The sequence below is a fragment of the Ornithorhynchus anatinus genome, chromosome X1 (genome assembly GCF_004115215.2).
Source record: "Ornithorhynchus anatinus isolate Pmale09 chromosome X1, mOrnAna1.pri.v4, whole genome shotgun sequence".
In the NCBI taxonomy this organism is placed as follows: Eukaryota; Metazoa; Chordata; class Mammalia; order Monotremata; family Ornithorhynchidae; genus Ornithorhynchus; species Ornithorhynchus anatinus.
This window is the reverse complement of record NC_041749.1, coordinates 116,883,501-116,899,447: the sequence shown is the minus strand read 5'-3', so window position 1 is coordinate 116,899,447 and position 15,947 is coordinate 116,883,501. Positions and strand designations below refer to the sequence as shown.

Here is a 15,947-nt window from a genome sequence, read left to right as displayed (position 1 = left end):
CCGGGCCTCAGTTCCCTCATCTGTCAAATGGGGATGAAGACCGGGAGCCCCACGCGGGACCACCTCGTATCCCCCCAGCCTGACCCACAGGGGGCGCTTAACGATGACCTTGGCCGGGGTCCGGCGACCGGGGAGCGGCCCCGAGGGGGCGGGGGCGGGGCCGGAGCCGGGGCGCCGTCTGTGACGTCACGGGAGGCACGCCGGCCAACGCGATGACGTGAGGCCGCCGAGGTCACAATCGCGCGCGCCCCGCCCCCGCGCCGCCGCTGCCGTTACCGCCCCTCCGTCCGGGCTCTCAGCTGCGGGGGGCGGCCGGGCGACGTTACCATCTACCCCGGCTCGCCTCGCCGCCAGCCGCCATCCTGCCGGGACCCGGCGAGGGCGCGTGACCCGGAGCCAGCCGCCCCCCGCCGTGAATACCCCCCGGGCTGCCCCGAGCCGGCCGCGGCTGCCTCCCCCCGCCGGCGCCTCTAACGGCTCCCGTGCGCGCCCGGAGGAGGCCGCCGACCCGACCCGTCCCCGCCTCCTCGTCCGGCCGTCGCCCGGCTAGTTTTGGCCCGCGTCGGTCCCCGTAAGCGCGAGCGTGGCTTCGACGCCGGCTCCCCCGCTCCCTCCGCTTCGTCCATCTGCTTGCGCTTGCGCAGGCCGGGAGGGAGCGAGCTGAACGGTCGGCCGCCGCCGGGTCCCGAGCCGGCGGAGGGGGGGAGGGGGGAGGGGGGGGCGGGAGGGAGGGGGAAATGGCGGAGGCCTCGCCACAGCCCGGACGCTACTTCTGCCACTCCTGCTCGGCCGAGATCTCCCCGCGGCTACCGGTGAGGGCCGGGGGGCTGGAGCGGGAAGGGGCCCCCGGGGCGAGGGGCGGGCTCGGGGGGACCACGGGGGAGAGGGTCCCGGGGCCCTCTCTCTCCCCCCGCCCGGGCCGCTTCGGTTCGGGACCCGGTCCCTAACGAGACCCCTTCAGAACCCCGGCGTTAACGTACGGACCGCCCCCGTCCCCGACCTCCATCCTCCCCTCGCCCCCCAAACCCTGTGCGGACAGAGATCGGGTCCCCACCTCGCCCGCACCCCCTGGGCGGAAGCCCTTCTCCTTCATCGAGGCACTTCCTAGCTCGGCGTGGTTTCTCTTTGGGGTTTCCTGCCTTCACCAAACTCTCTCGCGCGCGTGGGGTTTTTTTTTGTGTGAAGTGTTGGGGGGAGGAGGGGGGAGAGGTTAGTTTTGGGGGGACGCCCCCCCCCCCTTGTGCCCTCAGTGTGGTCTGGCTCTTTTTTAGGGCTCCTCTCCTCAGATGACGTGATAATCGCCCAAATGGCCCAAGAAGCCAATCCTTGGGGAAGGTGTGACTGAGAATGGCGGGGAGGGGAGAGGCCCGGGTTTCCCCTCCTCTAACCCTGGAAGCCGCATGGCCTAGAGCACGGGGACCTGGGAGGCCGGGGCCCCGGCTCCGCCACGCCTGCTGTGTGACCTTGGGCGAGTCGCTTAACTTCTCTGGGCCCCAATTCCCCCATCTACAAAATGGGGATTAAGACGGTGGGACGGGACCCCTGTCCAACTTTATCTTATATCGACACCCCCCCCAGTGTTTAGCACGGTGCCTGGCACGTAGTGAGCGCTCAGCAAATTCCATTTAAAAAGAAGGGGTAGCATTTCCATCCGCGAGAAATTTGACTTTGTGTTCTGTGATTTTTTTGATCGGAAGCTAGGCCTATTGAAAACAAACAGTGTTTCTCCGGACGAGGTGATTCTTGCGTCCGTGTGAATGAAAAAAAACATGTCTGTAATATACTCGTTTATAGTAATGCCTGTCTCCCCCTCTAGACTGTAAGCTCGTCGAGGGCAGGGAATGTGTCTGCTGGATATTGTTACTTCGTACTCTCCCAAGTGCTTAGTACGGTGCTCTGCACGCAGTAAGCGCTTAATAAATGATTGACATTTTAAAAAGAAATCGACTGTTATCCGATTCCTATCTTGAGACTTGAGATCGATATGATTGTCGCTTAAGGTGGTAAAAGGGATTTGGGTTTTAAAGCCAGTCCTCATCTTGCTCAAAGACCAGTCCAGCCCTTCAGATTCACCCGAGCACATGGTCTGAAAGAAATTGGACAGCGATTGTTAAAACCACGGAATACACTCTGCTTCTCCCCTCTGTTACCTCTGTAAGCTTTTTTTTTTTTTTATGGGAGTCTGTTTGCAAAGGGCACGCGGTCTCCAGCTACTGCAAGCAGGTCTTTGTTTTCTGTCAGCTTTGGGATGTGGGCCTCCAGATGAGTGGGTGAGAATGACAGTGGCATTGGTCAATAGGAGCATGGCAGGCTACAGAAAATTTTGGCCACTCTAAAGGTTCTAGTCTGCCAAAATTGATTTGCTCTGCCAGGTTTTACTGGGAGGTCACACACATGCGCTCGCTCGCGCGTGTGCTCTCTCTCCCTCTCTTCGAAAAAGCAAGCAATTGTTATTTAAAAAGGGAAAGCCAGTGTCAGACAGCTGGGTATCGAATAGAGTAGCGCTTTGGACTTCACCACCAACTTCTGCGGACGAAAGATGCTGTAAATTAAAGGGATAGTATTAGTAGCGAATGAGAGCGAGAGATCTTCTCGAGTTAGTCTGTTGATTGTGAAACATTTAGCAGCCAAGAAGTTCTGGAAGAAAGTCGTGTCCCAACTTCCTCTGTAAATGAAAAACAAATTTAGGGAGGTTTTTGTATTTTGAAGACCAGAGAAGGCACACCCTCTGGAGTCCACAGGAACGCACTAGATAACTGTTGAGCAGGTGAAGCAGAGTTTCCAAAATCTTCTCGTGCAGCTGGAGGGTAAAACCTTTAAAATCCAGTGTATTATGAAAGCTTTTGAAAATATGCCACCAATTAATTTCAGTGAGCTCCAGACCCGCCCCCCCCCCCCTTTTGTGAGGTGTGAAATCATTCATCGCTCCCCCCAACCCATCTGTTTTCTCCTCTGATTACTACATGGAGATGGTGGAGAGGTACCCTAATCCTCAGTCATGCTGTCTTTGGTGAGTTCCTGACTCGGGATCTCCTGGTTTGTTTGCTTAAAATGTTCCTGGTTTTGGTTGGACAGGACTTTAGTGGGGGTGTTCGCTCTAGGTAGCTGTGACCGTGGTAACCCGCTGTAGATGTCAGCCTCTTTGCTGCCCTCCCTTCCCCCCCTCCCTGCTGCCGACTGAGTTTGAATGTGTTGACATTTTGCTGCCTCATTCCAATGTGACTTGACTTTGATCCAGAGTCCAGAGATTCCTACTCATTCTCTTCCCAATCTTTTTTACCCAGTAACCTGATTTGGTGGAGTTGGGGGTTTGTGGATACACCGGATAGAAATTGATCGCTCTCTATTCCAAACTACAGGTTGCCAATCGTTTCCTTTGATTGGCCGTGGAAACAGTGACTCCCTCAGTGAAGTCTCGGTGGGGCGAAGGGTGTTTCTGGAAAGCAAGCCATTGTGGCTGTTTCATAGAGCCATTATTCCCCAATTGCATTTCTTAGGAGCGTTTTCCTGCACTGCAAGTGGCAGTGGTTTCTGTTTTTAGCCGGCCCGGATGGGCTGGCCGTGCCGTGGTTACCACTGGTCTTGCCCCCTGGGCACTAGGGTTGGAGAGAGTGAGGATCTCTGAAATTCCCAGAGCTTGTTCCCTCAACCCCACGCGTGCCCACCCTCCCGCCACTCAGCGGAGGTTGAGCAGTGCTCACATTGACCCCGACGTTCTGGACAGCACCCAACCCCGAGGCTGGAAGTCATTCTCTACATTTTAACACGGAGATCGGAGACAACTTGCAATCTCTGTCTCCCGGACAGTCCTCCATTTCCTCAGATTTCCCTGCTGCTCTTCACTGGACCCCAAACTCCCTTGAACCTCCACTGTGGTGTTTTGTGGCTCTGGCCGTTGGACGCTGCTAAAATGCGGCCAGCTCGGTGGGGCGCAAGTGTTCTACTTACTGCCCTGTCGGTGAGGAGGAGGAGGAGGCGGAGGCCCTCTGTGCTCCTGCTGGGTAGAAGATTGAATGCTCTTTATCATTAGAGTCTCACTGTGGAACCAAGGCCCCGGCCGGGTTTGAGCATGAGGTTTCTATTTCAGCCGAGCTGATTAAAACACCCCCTCTGAATGTGACAGGGATAAGTGCGCAAAGCATTCCCGCCGCCAGTTTGCTGAGCGCGGGAGGGTCTGTTTTCAGTTGGAGTTGACCTTGTGAGCTCTCGCGGCATCTCGGGGTCCTAACAGTGTGGGGTTTCCCTTTCCTGTCTCCAGGCAGCCAATATGCTGTAACCATTCCTTCTCCCCCACCCCCCACCCCTGGCTTTCCGGGGATGGCGGGATCGGTGCAGATCCTGGGCTTGGGCTGGATTAGCTGGTAGACCACTGCCTTCGATTCACCTTGCCGGCCTAGAGACTTCACCCGCTGAGGAGGAAGGAAACTCTGTTGCCTGGGCCGGTGAGGCAGAGGCTCATGTGGAGCCTTTTTTCCCCCTTCTTGCCCGAGATCCCTGCTAGGGAATCTTGGGAGTTGCGGTCTCCCGCAGGAAGCCGTGCAGCAGGAGAGTTGAGAAACTTGATTTTCCAGAACCATCTTCCTAACCGGAATTCCAGGGCAGATATAAGGCAGATTGTCCTGTTACTCCTCCTCCTTCCCTGGGGGGGGATAAGGAATGATGGAGAAAAAGTGAATTCTCAAATGGACCTCCCGTCACTTCATTCCAACTACAAAGCGTGTCCATTTTGGAACCAGGCTAGGGAGATAACCTTGGAGTGTGTGGTGTTTGTGTGGGGGGTGGGGGCGGGCAGGGACCTCACTTGGATCCAGTTTGTCCTTCGCAGTGTAGTCCCAGTGCTTTGCACACAATAGGCACTTAATAAATATAATTATTAATACCACTTTATTGTAACCTACTGTTCGCCTTAAGCTCTAGGGAAGGAGTGTGTCATTTCTCTCTCTCTTCCCACCCCCCCCCACCCCAGCCAACGATTTTCCTCAGGGCAGTGTGCAGGAGGGTGGGTGGTGTGATTAGAGGATAAATCGTGGGTGAGTTCAACTTGGATGGGGCAGCCTTGTCTCAAATTAAAGTTTAGCTATTACTTCCACAAGGTTATCCTGATTTTTATTTTATCTTTTTTTAATACCTTCTGCCAAAAGTGTTCAATTGGTCTGAAGACACCGCCCTCCCTCCCGCCCCCCCCCCCCCACTTGGGCATTTTCTCCCCTTTGATGCTATGACGGAATCCAAATGAGAATGGGCTTTGAGGGCTCGATTGGCCCTCCTCCCATCTTAAAGACTCAGGGAGGGGGTCTCTACCTTGGAATCGGGCCTCTCTTTCGGTGTGTCTGGCGAGGAGGGGTCCATGGGTGCTAGGCTTCGCTTGGTGGGGGATTGTCTTCTCGATCACCGAAAGAAGCCTTGCTCTACCTTGCAACATGCCACTTATCCCTCTTAAGTATAATGTGAGGCTTCTGTTAAGTTGGTTGGCCTAGCTTTTGGGGGTACGGGACTTTTTTTTTTTTTTTTTGGTACTTACTAAGTTTTGATTATGTGATAGGCACTGTACTAAGTTCTGGGGTAGATACAAGTTAGTCAGGTTGGACACAGTCCTTGTCCCACATGAAGTTTGAGGGGACATCTGCAACTGGCTAGTGGAAAAGTACTTTGTCAGTTCCTACCTTCTGTTTTCTTCTCTCCAGGATTACATTTGCCCGAGGTGTGAATCCGGTTTTATCGAAGAACTTCCTGAAGAGACCAGGTATGGTCCCGTATTTTCTGTTTATTCCCTTAGGTGGGTGGCTGGTGGGAAGCATCATGACTCTGCTTCTGAGGGTGGATAGAGGAATTTCGCCTTCTCAACCTCTTCTATTGGGTAGTGTGGCTCCCCGTTTCTCCTAGCGGTACTCCTTCCCCGAGCGTCGCCCCCTTCTAAATCTACAGGGAAAGGGGAGGAATGGTATGAAAAGATAAGCGTCCGATTTAAGTGCAAGTCACAAGTGCCCGTTAATTCCTGGGGAGGTGACCATCGGGTGATTAAGGCAAGGCCGAACTGAAGTTTTGGAGGGCTGCTATCAAGGGGCTGTCCGATGCGGGGAAAGTATGGAGGGTGCGGACGAAGTCGGGCGCTCTTCTCCGTCGGGATGGCTCCCAGGGATGGGAGGATCACGGTTGGCCAGAGGTTACAGCTCCCTGCAAACCCCCGTGGCCTGCGCTCCTGCCTCCTCCTGGCCACCTCGCTTGAGGAGGGGGATGGCAAAGGAGCCAAGGGATGGAAGAGAGTGCTGTGGTCTGACTAGCCAGGGCCACCGGGACCCACAGAGCCGCAGAAGCATCAGTGTTTGCCCCCATTGCCGTCCCCCGCCGGGCCCCAGACGAGAGCCGAGAAATTAGGCTAACGAGACTTAGTTCAGCTCGAGTCACGGCTGGAGACAGCGTAGGTTGGGCAGAGGAGCCGAGCGGCCCATTGGAAGCGCCGTGGCCGCCAACTCGAGGAGCGATGCGTGGAGGTGACAGAGACGAGGCTCGCCGATAGGGCAGAGGGTCCCTGAGGCAAGTCCGTCCCGCGTCTGGGTGCTAGCGGTTGGAGGGGGTGGCAACGTGCTCAGGGGATCAGGGCGGCTCCAGGCCCCTCTTCGAAACTGTGGTGAAGAAAGTGAATAGGACACTCCGGTGTGTTCCGGCCTGCCTCTCCTCGAGTCCCCTTCCCTTGATTCCTGTGCCCTCAGTCCTCCCACGCATTTCACTTGGAATGCCGCTGGGCATGTGGGGAATGTGCTTCCGACAGCACGCGTCTGTCTGGATGGGGCATGGTCGTGATGGCGGAACAACTGGTCACGTGCACGTGGCGGGGAGACTGGACCGCCGGTCTCCCTTGGTGTAGTGTCCATTGGGAACCAAACCCCTGGTTCATAGGAAAACTGACTGCATTTGCTAGGCTATGGTACACTTTTTTCAGAAAAGGAAATCAGTCTAAAATATCCTGCCTTTCAGTCCGCTACCTGCTCACCGAGTAAAGCTGTGAACAGGGAGGAAGCCAGAGGGGAGAAAGGTAGTGACCGATGATACCCAGAATGTGTAAAGTGCTTTTATTTTTCCAAAACTCCTATATCCGATATCTCATTTTAGCCACACAATATCCCAGAGTTGGGAAAGGCAGGAGCAGTAGGGCCTTGGGGAAAGAACACAGGCCTGGAAGTCAAGGGGCCCGGGTTCTCATTGCCGCCCTCCCCCTTGCCTGCCGGGTAACCTTGGGCTAGACATTTATCTGCTCTGTGCCTCTGGTCCTCATCTGTAAAATGGGAGTAAAGTTCATTCATTCAATCGTATTTATTGAGCGCTTACTGTGTGCAGAGCACTCTACTAAGCGCTTGGAAAATACAATTTGGCAACAGATGGAGACAATCCCCTACCCAACAACGGGCTCACAGTCTAGAAGGGGGAGACAGACAACAAAACAAAATAAGTGTTTTGTTTAAAAGTGGCTGTACTCCCTCCCTCCTTAGCCTGTAAGCCCCTAGTGGGACAGGGATGGTGTCCAAGCTGATGAGCTCGTTATCTACCCCAGTGCTCTGGCACAGAGTAAGTTAAGTGCTTAACTCGCCCCAATTATTATGATTGTGCTACCCATTTTAAAGATGAGGAAACGAAGGCCCAGAAAGGTTCAGTGACTTGCCCCAGGTGGCATAGCAGGCCAGAGCTGAGACTAGAACCCAAGCCTCCTCAGAAAAGAAAAATTTTAGAAAAACCCTTTTTACCCCCTCAAACCTTCATAAATCCCCTGGTCCCACGAAAATCAGCCCACGCCCAGGATCAGTCACAGGGTGTGCGACGAGTAAGAGAGTGCTGACCGGGTTGTCGGCTAGCCGTGGACTTCGGGAAAGTGGAGAGGCTGCCTGTTAATAATAATTCCTTTGTTTTCGCATAGAGCTTTTGCTCCCCAAACCCTTCATATTAGTTGCTTCTCTATCCTCACAACTACCCTGCGAGATAAGTAGGAAGGCAGGTATTAGCCCCATTTTTCAGATGAGGAAACTGAGCCACGTAGAGTCACGACGGTGGTATTTGTTAAAGCACTTACTATGTGCCAGGCACGGTGCTAAGTGCTGGAGTGAATGCAGTCAGCTCAGACGCAGTCCCAGTTCCCCAAAGAGGCTCAGAATGTAAGGGGGAAGGAGAACAGGGATTGAGTCTCCAGTTTTACAGATGAGGAAACTGAGTTACTGAGAGGTTCAGCGACTTGCCCGCGGTCACACAGCAGGCCAGTGGTGGAGCTTGCGCTTGAATCCACGTCCTCCGACTTTCAGTCTGGCGCTCTTCCCATGTATGGGGCCGCCTCCCCTAATCCGGAAGGAGGAGGACCGCTCCAATCTTCGTACCTAGGTGGTACTGGGTGGTTTGCAGAACGTGAAAGCAAATGCCAGGGCCTGAAGAGGAGGAACTCTGGCGAACCCATGGTTTCTAGGCTTCAGTGGGGAGGGAGGTCTGTTCTCTATTGACGCTGCTGCTCCAGATTAAATTAAAGCAATGTAACTAACCTCAAGGATGCCCCAGGCAGAAGAGTAAGCACCAAGAAGGAAGGCGGGGCAGGGAAACGAGCTGAGCCGGAAGCCCAGGAGTGGGGTGGGAAACTCGGGCATCGTGTTGGTCGAGGGCGAGAACCTCATAGGTCCTCCCCTGCCTGAGGTCACCTACCCTTTGCCCCGGCTCCCCTGTGACCGCCGGGGGAGAGGCAGCGTGCTTCGTGGTTTCGTTTGGCCCTGACTGTGAGTTTCCATGGTGCAAACTAACGAGTGTTAATTGCCCTTATCAGAAATAGCGAAAATGATTCCAGCTCCTCCGCGGCTCCCACCAATCCGCACGGTCATTCATTTGAGGTGAGTAACCAAGTGTCCCGTCCTGTCATCTTCTCCTCCCACTGTGTCCCTTCCGGCTCCGAGGCCAAACTGCCTTAAACCGGGCCCCGCCAACGTGCATCGGGGTTTCCGCTTCCCTCCTCCCTCCCTCTCTCCGCGCGGGCCGAGGGCAGAGTAGTCGCGTGGGCCCGGCTCGTGACGGCCTGACCCGAGCTCCGCCCTGCCTGACCGGGCCTGGAGTCCTCTGATCCGGGAGACGGGTCAGGTCGGGCTCCGTTTGTCAGTTGTTCATCCTTGGCAACTCTCCCAAGTGCAGATTTTCAGAGAGAGGCTCCCGGAGAGTCTGGGCGGTCTGTCTGTGGCAGGGTGCAGGTGGGAGGTGCATTTGCGGTCTGGGGGTTGTTTGCCGTCAAAGGGAGGTGGTTTTGAAGGGTCTCTGCACAAATTCACATTGGGAGGGAAGCTGGTTCTCCCGGGTGTGAGGAGGGGAGGGCTCTTCAGTTCTCTGGGTGACGTGGTGGCCCCGCTCCTCATGCAGGAGTGGAAGACTCCGGGGGGTTGGCTGGGACCCGAGATCCCAGCGTCCCCCACTGGAATTATCGGGCCGGCTCCGGGCCCCAGATTCTCTGTCTGTGGCCAGGCCCTCTTTTTCTCAATTGCGCAGGTAGCCATTGCTTTGGGCCCGCTTAGGCCCATTTTTGAATAAGATGGCACTGCCGCTGCCCGGCCCCCATCGCCAGTGCTTTTCCCCAAGCCCCGCTCTGTGGTGAGAACCGACCACGAGGCCCTTTTAGAGCCCCCATGGGGGAGGTGATGATAATAACAATGCTACTTGTTACGTGCTTACTATGTGTCTAACACTGTTCTGAGCGCTGGGGTAGATACAGGTTAATCAGGTCGGACACAGTGCCTGTCCTACTTGGGGGTCCCGATCTAAGTAGGCTAGAGTAGGCTTTCATCCCCATTTTACAGATGAGGTGACTGAAGCACAGCCAAGTCGTGTCTTACCCAAGGTCACACAGCAGACATATGGCAGAGTCGGGACTAGGTTCGCCAGCGGTGGCCAAACTGCTTTTCCAAAGCCCCCATCTCTTTCCTCCCTCTTGTGACCTTCTCTCAAATTGTCTCCCCCTGTAGAGCACGGACCAGCACTTGCTCACACTGCCGCAAGGTTACGGCCAGTTCACTTTTGGGATTTTCGATGACAGCTTTGAATTTTCCCCGTTCCCATCCGGCTTGCAGCCCGAAGACAATAGGGACGCCGAGAACAGGCGTGAGAGAGAACACCAGTCACGATATCGGTATGGGGCGAGACAGCCCCGAGCCCGCCTGAGTGCCCGGCGTACCCCTGGCAGGCATGAGGGAGTGCCCACGTTAGAAGGGTGAGCGCGGGGTCTCCTCCCCATTGGGCTTGCCTGGAAACCTCCAATCCCATAAAGCTCTGGAGTGGAAAGTACACGGGGTGGCCCCGTCTTCAGGCCCGGCCAGAACTCCCTTCCCATCCCTCTCCCCTGGGCTACCGATCCTCCTCTTAAGACGACAGCAGGGAAGGAAATTTCCCACGCTCCCTCGATCATCTGTTAGCAAACATGACGGAGATCTCTCTCGTTGCCCCTTATGCCTGTTTGCCGGGATGAGGCTGTGGATTCAGTAGGTGCTTATTACTTCCCATTGGATGAGTGATCCTCCCTGGTCCCCACCACCCCGTGATTCCCACAGGCTCAATCTGTCACGTCGTTTCTCTGATCAGCTCTTGGCAGGCGCTGATTCTGATTCCCAGGAGTTTGTGTTTTAGCTGTGCCACAGTCTCTGAAACAGCCGCAGTGGCTGCTTGCTTCGGCCCGGAGATCCGTCTAGTATCTACACCCCGTGACCCTCTTCTCATGCCCCGCCCCCCTCCACGTACATACATACAGACCCACACCCCCTCTCTCCCTCTCGTCTCTGCAGCAAGAGTTCCTCTTTGATTAAACCTCCTCCTCCAACTGGCAGGAAACAGTTTGTCATCTTGTCAAGAATGAAAATGTTACTGAATATAAAGAACGTTGACTTCCTAGGCCTAGGAAGACACTGCCTTCCCTGCCCTTGCATTTCTCTGGCTTAGGGGTTTGGGGCTTTTTGAGGGAATTTCGGGGGCTCTTTGGGGGTTTTCTTCTGATCTCCCCCCTCTCGCTGCCTTTTCAGGATCATCCAGCAGTTGGTTAATGGAATTATTGGCCCTGCGACAATACCAAATTTAGGACTGGGTCCTTGGTGAGTTGGGGCCCGCCGGAAGTGGGGTGTTGGCATATGCTCCCCTTCCAGCCATTTAACGCCTCTTGTTCTCTTGGTTCTCCAGGGGAGTTCTGCACTCAAATCCAATGGACTATGCCTGGGGGGCCAATGGCCTGGACGCGATTATCACCCAAGTAAGACCTGGAGTTTGGACTTGCCCCTCTTCTGCCCGGGGCGGGGGGGACATCAAACAATCAGTGTTATTTATGTAGCATTTACTGTGTACAGTGTGTACTTGAGAAAGGACGGTACGACAGAGTTGATCAACACTATCCCTGCTCACAGAGGGCTTAGAGTCTACAGGGGGAGACAGGAATTAAAATAAATTACGGGTAGGGGAAATAGAGCGTAAGGATATGGACATAAGTGCCATGGAGCTGGGGTGAGTATCAAGAGGCATAAGGGGTATAGAGCATTAGGTGTTGCAGAGGGGAAGACTGATAAGGGAGGCATTGTTAATAATAATAATAATAATTAATAACAGTAATGGCGTTGGTTGAGCGCTTACTGTGTACCAGGCACTGTACCGAGTGCTGGGGTAGATGCAAGCAAATTGGGTTGGATACAGTCCCTGGCCCACATGGGACTCACAGTCTTAATCCCTGTTTTACAGATGAGGTAACCGAGGCCCAGAGAAATTAAGTAACTTGCCCAAGGTCAAGCAGACAAGTGGCTGAGCCGAGATTAGAGTACGGGTCCTTTTGACTCCCGAGCCCGTGCTCTATCCACTAGGCCGTGTTGCTTCTCAGTCTGGGTGATGACTCTCTTTTTTTAAAAAAAGAATTGGTATTTGTTAAGCATTTACTATGTGCCATCCTAAGCGCTGGGGTAGGTACAAGATGATCAGGTTGGACACAGTCCATATCCCGCATTGTGGGGACGGTCACAGTCTTAATCCCCATTATACAGATGAGGGAACTGAGGCCGGCACAGAGAGTGAAGTGATTTGCCCAAGGTCATACAGCAGACAAGTGGGGGAGCCAGGATTAGAAGCCAGTTTCTCTGACTCCCAGGCCCTGGCTCTTTCCACTAGGCCACACCCAATTCTCTTGGGAGTTCTGGTGGGGTCATGGATCCCCGCTCTGTGTGGGGCAACCCTGGCTGGCCTGAGCCCAAAACCCTGCCCCCCCCCCATAGGAGGAGACGGTGGACTTTGCCTTGGCAGTGACTTCTCCCAATCCTCTTTGACTCCAGTAACTGATTCCCTTAGGAAATAGTCAGTTGTTGGAAAACCCAAGCAAGGCTGCACGCCTGAGAGCCCTGAGCGTCCGCTGCCGGCGGGACAGATCCGGCAGCGGGGCTGACGGACAGACGGCCTGCGTGGGGGATGGGACCTTGCTTGACTGGGAAAAGCAGGTGGTGTTGGTGGTGGCCCACGAGGCTCGAAACAGGGACCGTGGGGGATGTGGTTAATGGCAGGTCAGCTCCAATCCAGGTTTCCGCAAAGTGCCTCAAGCTCAGCCAGCCTCTGCCGCTGAGCGACTGGAGGTGACCGGCCTGCGTCCTAGGGCAAGGCTTTTCCAAGGGGCTCACGGTCAAGGGTGCGAGAGGAATAAGAATTATGGCATGCGCCAAGCCCTGGATTAAGCCCCGAGGTAGATGCGAGATAAATAGGTCAGCAGCTGCAGCAGCGTGCCTGCTTATCGGGGGCCCCCCGGTCTTGGGTTTCAGAGTCCCACCTGACTCCTGTAGGGATGAGGAGGAGGGCTCCCTTGATGTTTAGGATGGCAGCGATCGGCGGTGGGGAAAGGAGGACGGGGCCTCACTGTTCTCTGATGCCGTCAGATACTGCCCGGGGTGGAAAGCCCAGTCCTGGCCCGCTGGGTGTGACGTTTTGCTCACGGCTGCGGACCGGCAGGCTGACCGTCGTGGAGGCCCTCGCAGTATCTACTCTTGTCTTTCAGCTTCTCAATCAGTTTGAAAACACCGGTCCTCCCCCAGCAGACAAAGAGAAAATCCAGGCTCTCCCCACTGTGAAGATCACAGAAGAGCAAGTAGGTACGTACACTGCCTCCAGGTGAACAGCCTAGGGGAAGGAGCCCCAGGTTGTCTGGACCAGGGCTGTCAAGAAGACCGGGGATGGTGACCATTTGTGGGGAGTGTGTGTGTGTGTGTGTTGGGCGGGTGGGAGGGAGTATTGTGGAGTTGAAGAGGAAGAGGTGCTCCTGTATTTCTTGAGCTGCACTGACTTTTTGCGTAACCTTTCTGACTCATTTATTCCCCTTCTCCTGGGGCCCCGGGGAAAGAGAATATAACCTCCCTGGGTTTACTGTTAGGTAAGGTCGTCGAAATAGTATCTTTTTGCTCTGGAGAATCTCAAGCTGATTCCGGGGTATTACTTCCCCCTCCCAATGAGGGTGAGGGGCTACCCTGGGGGCAGCTGGAGTCACAGACATGTCAAGCCTTTTCCTGCCTCAGCGAGTGAATGGCAGAGCCGGGATGGGAACCCGGGTCTTCCCCCATCCAGAGCTGGCACTCCTGCTCCAAGGGGCTACCCGAAATTCCCAAAACGAGTCCCGTCCGGCGGCCGTGGTTGGGCGACCTGCCCAGGGGGTGACTCCCGGGAATGAGCTCGCGGGTGACTGACACGTGCTCCGGGGCGTGTTTCTGAGCAAATCATCCTAGGAAGGCTTTTAATCACCGGAAGTGGGATGGGTTGGAGGGTGGGCTCCCGCTCCGCTCCCCCTGGGGCGGAAGTGGCTTCAGGGAACCGTCTCGGCCCCTCCTCTTATCCTGTCTTCTCCCCGCCAGGTTCAGGGTTAGAATGTCCCGTGTGCAAAGAGGACTACACAGTTGACGAGAGTGTGCGGCAGTTACCCTGCAATCACCTGTTCCACAATGACTGCATAGTCCCCTGGCTGGAACAGGTGAGTCTTTGGGAATCATTCGGTGGCCCAAGAGACCAGCCGCAGGTCCCGGAGACCAGAATCCCTTGGCGCTCAGCGGTCTTCCCAGTGGCGAGTTGTCATCCCTTGGGATTTGGAAGGGAAGATGTCAGGGACTCTCAAGCCCTTAACTTGCATTGTTCCCATGTTGTTTCTAATCCTTTCTCTCCTTTTTTTGTTTTTGTTCCCCCCCCCCCCCCCAATCCCCCAACTCCCCTTTAATTCCCAAAGCATGACACCTGCCCAGTGTGCCGGAAAAGCTTAAGTGGACAGAACACTGCCACAAACCCCCCAGGACTGACAGCGATGAACTTCTCTTCCTCCTCTTCCTCCTCCTCTTCCAGTTCTCCAAGCAATGAAAACTCGACAAACCACTCATGAATCTTAACACCAGCCAACCCACCTTCTGCTCTCCCTCCCCACCCCATACTCAGCAGGAGCAGCTAGGCATTCTCCCCTGCGCCGTTCTCCCCCTCCCTCCCCCCCATTCTCCCCCCCAAAACCCAGATGAGGCAGATGGGCAGGAGGGGAAACAACTCCCCTGCTTCCGGGACCCCGTACGTGTTTTATGAGCTTTGAAAGCACCAAAGGCCCCATTCCCTAACCCTCTGGTTCTTCAGAGATGAGGTCTTGCTTTCAGGGGATGGCACCACCTTCAGGTTCATTGCTGCTGCCCGGTGGACTTCTAAAGCTGGGGAGGCGTCACTTTTCGCCTCTTCGCCACCCCCCCCCCTTTTTTTTTCCTTCCCCCTTCCCTCCTCCCCGTACCTTGCCACTGCTTGGACATCTTCAACCTGCTAAACCAAAATGAAATGCCACTCTGGTTTGCCCCCCACAGAGGCCAGGTGGGAGAGGAGGCAGCTCGGTTGTCATCAAAACATGTGAACTGCTGACTCCAATTCATTGTCTTTCTTTCTTCTTGCTCTTTTAAGCCCTCTCCCACCTGTTCATCCCTTCTTTCTTTATAACTTCATCTTCGATGTTCATTGCTGAAAGGGTTTTTATAATTTTAAATTATTACTGCTCTGAAATAAATGGACGGTTTAGCTCAATAAGAGGTGATGCTTGATTTGTGGAAAAACAGGATGAGGCTCCTCTGACAGTGCCAACCGCCCCGTCCCCAGGGTGACACCAGGTTGGGACCCAGCTGGAACCGGATCTGACATAAGCCATGGCACCAGGTGTCTCCAGTTGCCACACAGGCCTGAAACCCATATCTGGTTGGGTATTAGTGCATAAATTGACGGCCTCCTCTTGCCCTCGCCACTTCCCCCATCCTGGCTTCCTTGTCCTCATTGTCCAAGCGGGCTCAAAATTGAGATTGGTTTCTGAGACTGGACCAGAATGAGGACCAGCAGAATAAAGCCGGAGCACTTGGACACTGACCAGTTATTCTCCTCCACTCCCGCTCCCCAAGACAGCTATTTAAGAACTACGTTTAAAAAAGAAAAAAAGCCAGGAGAAGCAAATGCGCTCAAGCGTTCCTTTTGGCAGGCTGGGGATGCCCTGTGTCCATCTAGGTTTTTTTGTCTGCTTGTTGTTGTTTTTTGTTTCCTACTGCTCCTACAGAGTCTGCTTCTCCAGTTTCTCAGGAAACAGCCATTTGAAGGGGGTGAGGATAGAGATGCTGTGTGGGTGTGGGTGAAAGTGAGTTGAGGTGGCCCGGTGGCTATCTGAATTGCCTTCCCAAGCCCCCCAGGCGAGGGCTTCTGGGCCCGGCTCCACCCGCCTGAACCTTTACTCCCCCATGTCAAGTTCTCCTTTGGGGGTGGGGCAAATGAAGCCTCCAACCGCTTCGGGTGTACCCCAGCCTGAGACTGTGCCATTCCAAGACACGGCCAGACGGCCGTTCTCTCTTGTGTCCCCTAGGCCTCTGGTCAGGATGCGATATGGCAGGCGCTCCATTTGATTTGTGCTGCCAGTTGGGTAGCTGAGGCCCCCCCCTTCCCAG

At 55.0% G+C, this 15,947-nt stretch overlaps 1 protein-coding gene across 2 annotated transcripts; it reads left to right on the top strand.

The window, feature by feature from the left end:
• The first annotated feature begins 714 nt into the window (after positions 1-714).
• On the top strand, positions 715-15,048 carry RNF126 (ring finger protein 126). 2 transcript variants are annotated; one of them, XM_039910161.1, is made up of 9 exons: positions 715-812; positions 5,685-5,743; positions 8,795-8,858; positions 9,975-10,138; positions 11,022-11,090; positions 11,176-11,245; positions 13,016-13,109; positions 13,863-13,978; positions 14,228-15,048. In XM_039910161.1, exons 1-9 carry the CDS (start codon positions 738-740, stop codon positions 14,375-14,377), a joined length of 861 nt encoding a protein of 286 aa, XP_039766095.1. In that variant the 5' UTR covers positions 715-737; the 3' UTR covers positions 14,378-15,048. The 2 variants fall into 2 exon arrangements, with proteins under 2 accessions (XP_039766095.1, XP_028906495.1); XM_029050662.1 differs by having other exon boundaries at positions 9,975-10,219.
• The last annotated feature ends 899 nt before the right edge of the window (positions 15,049-15,947 follow it).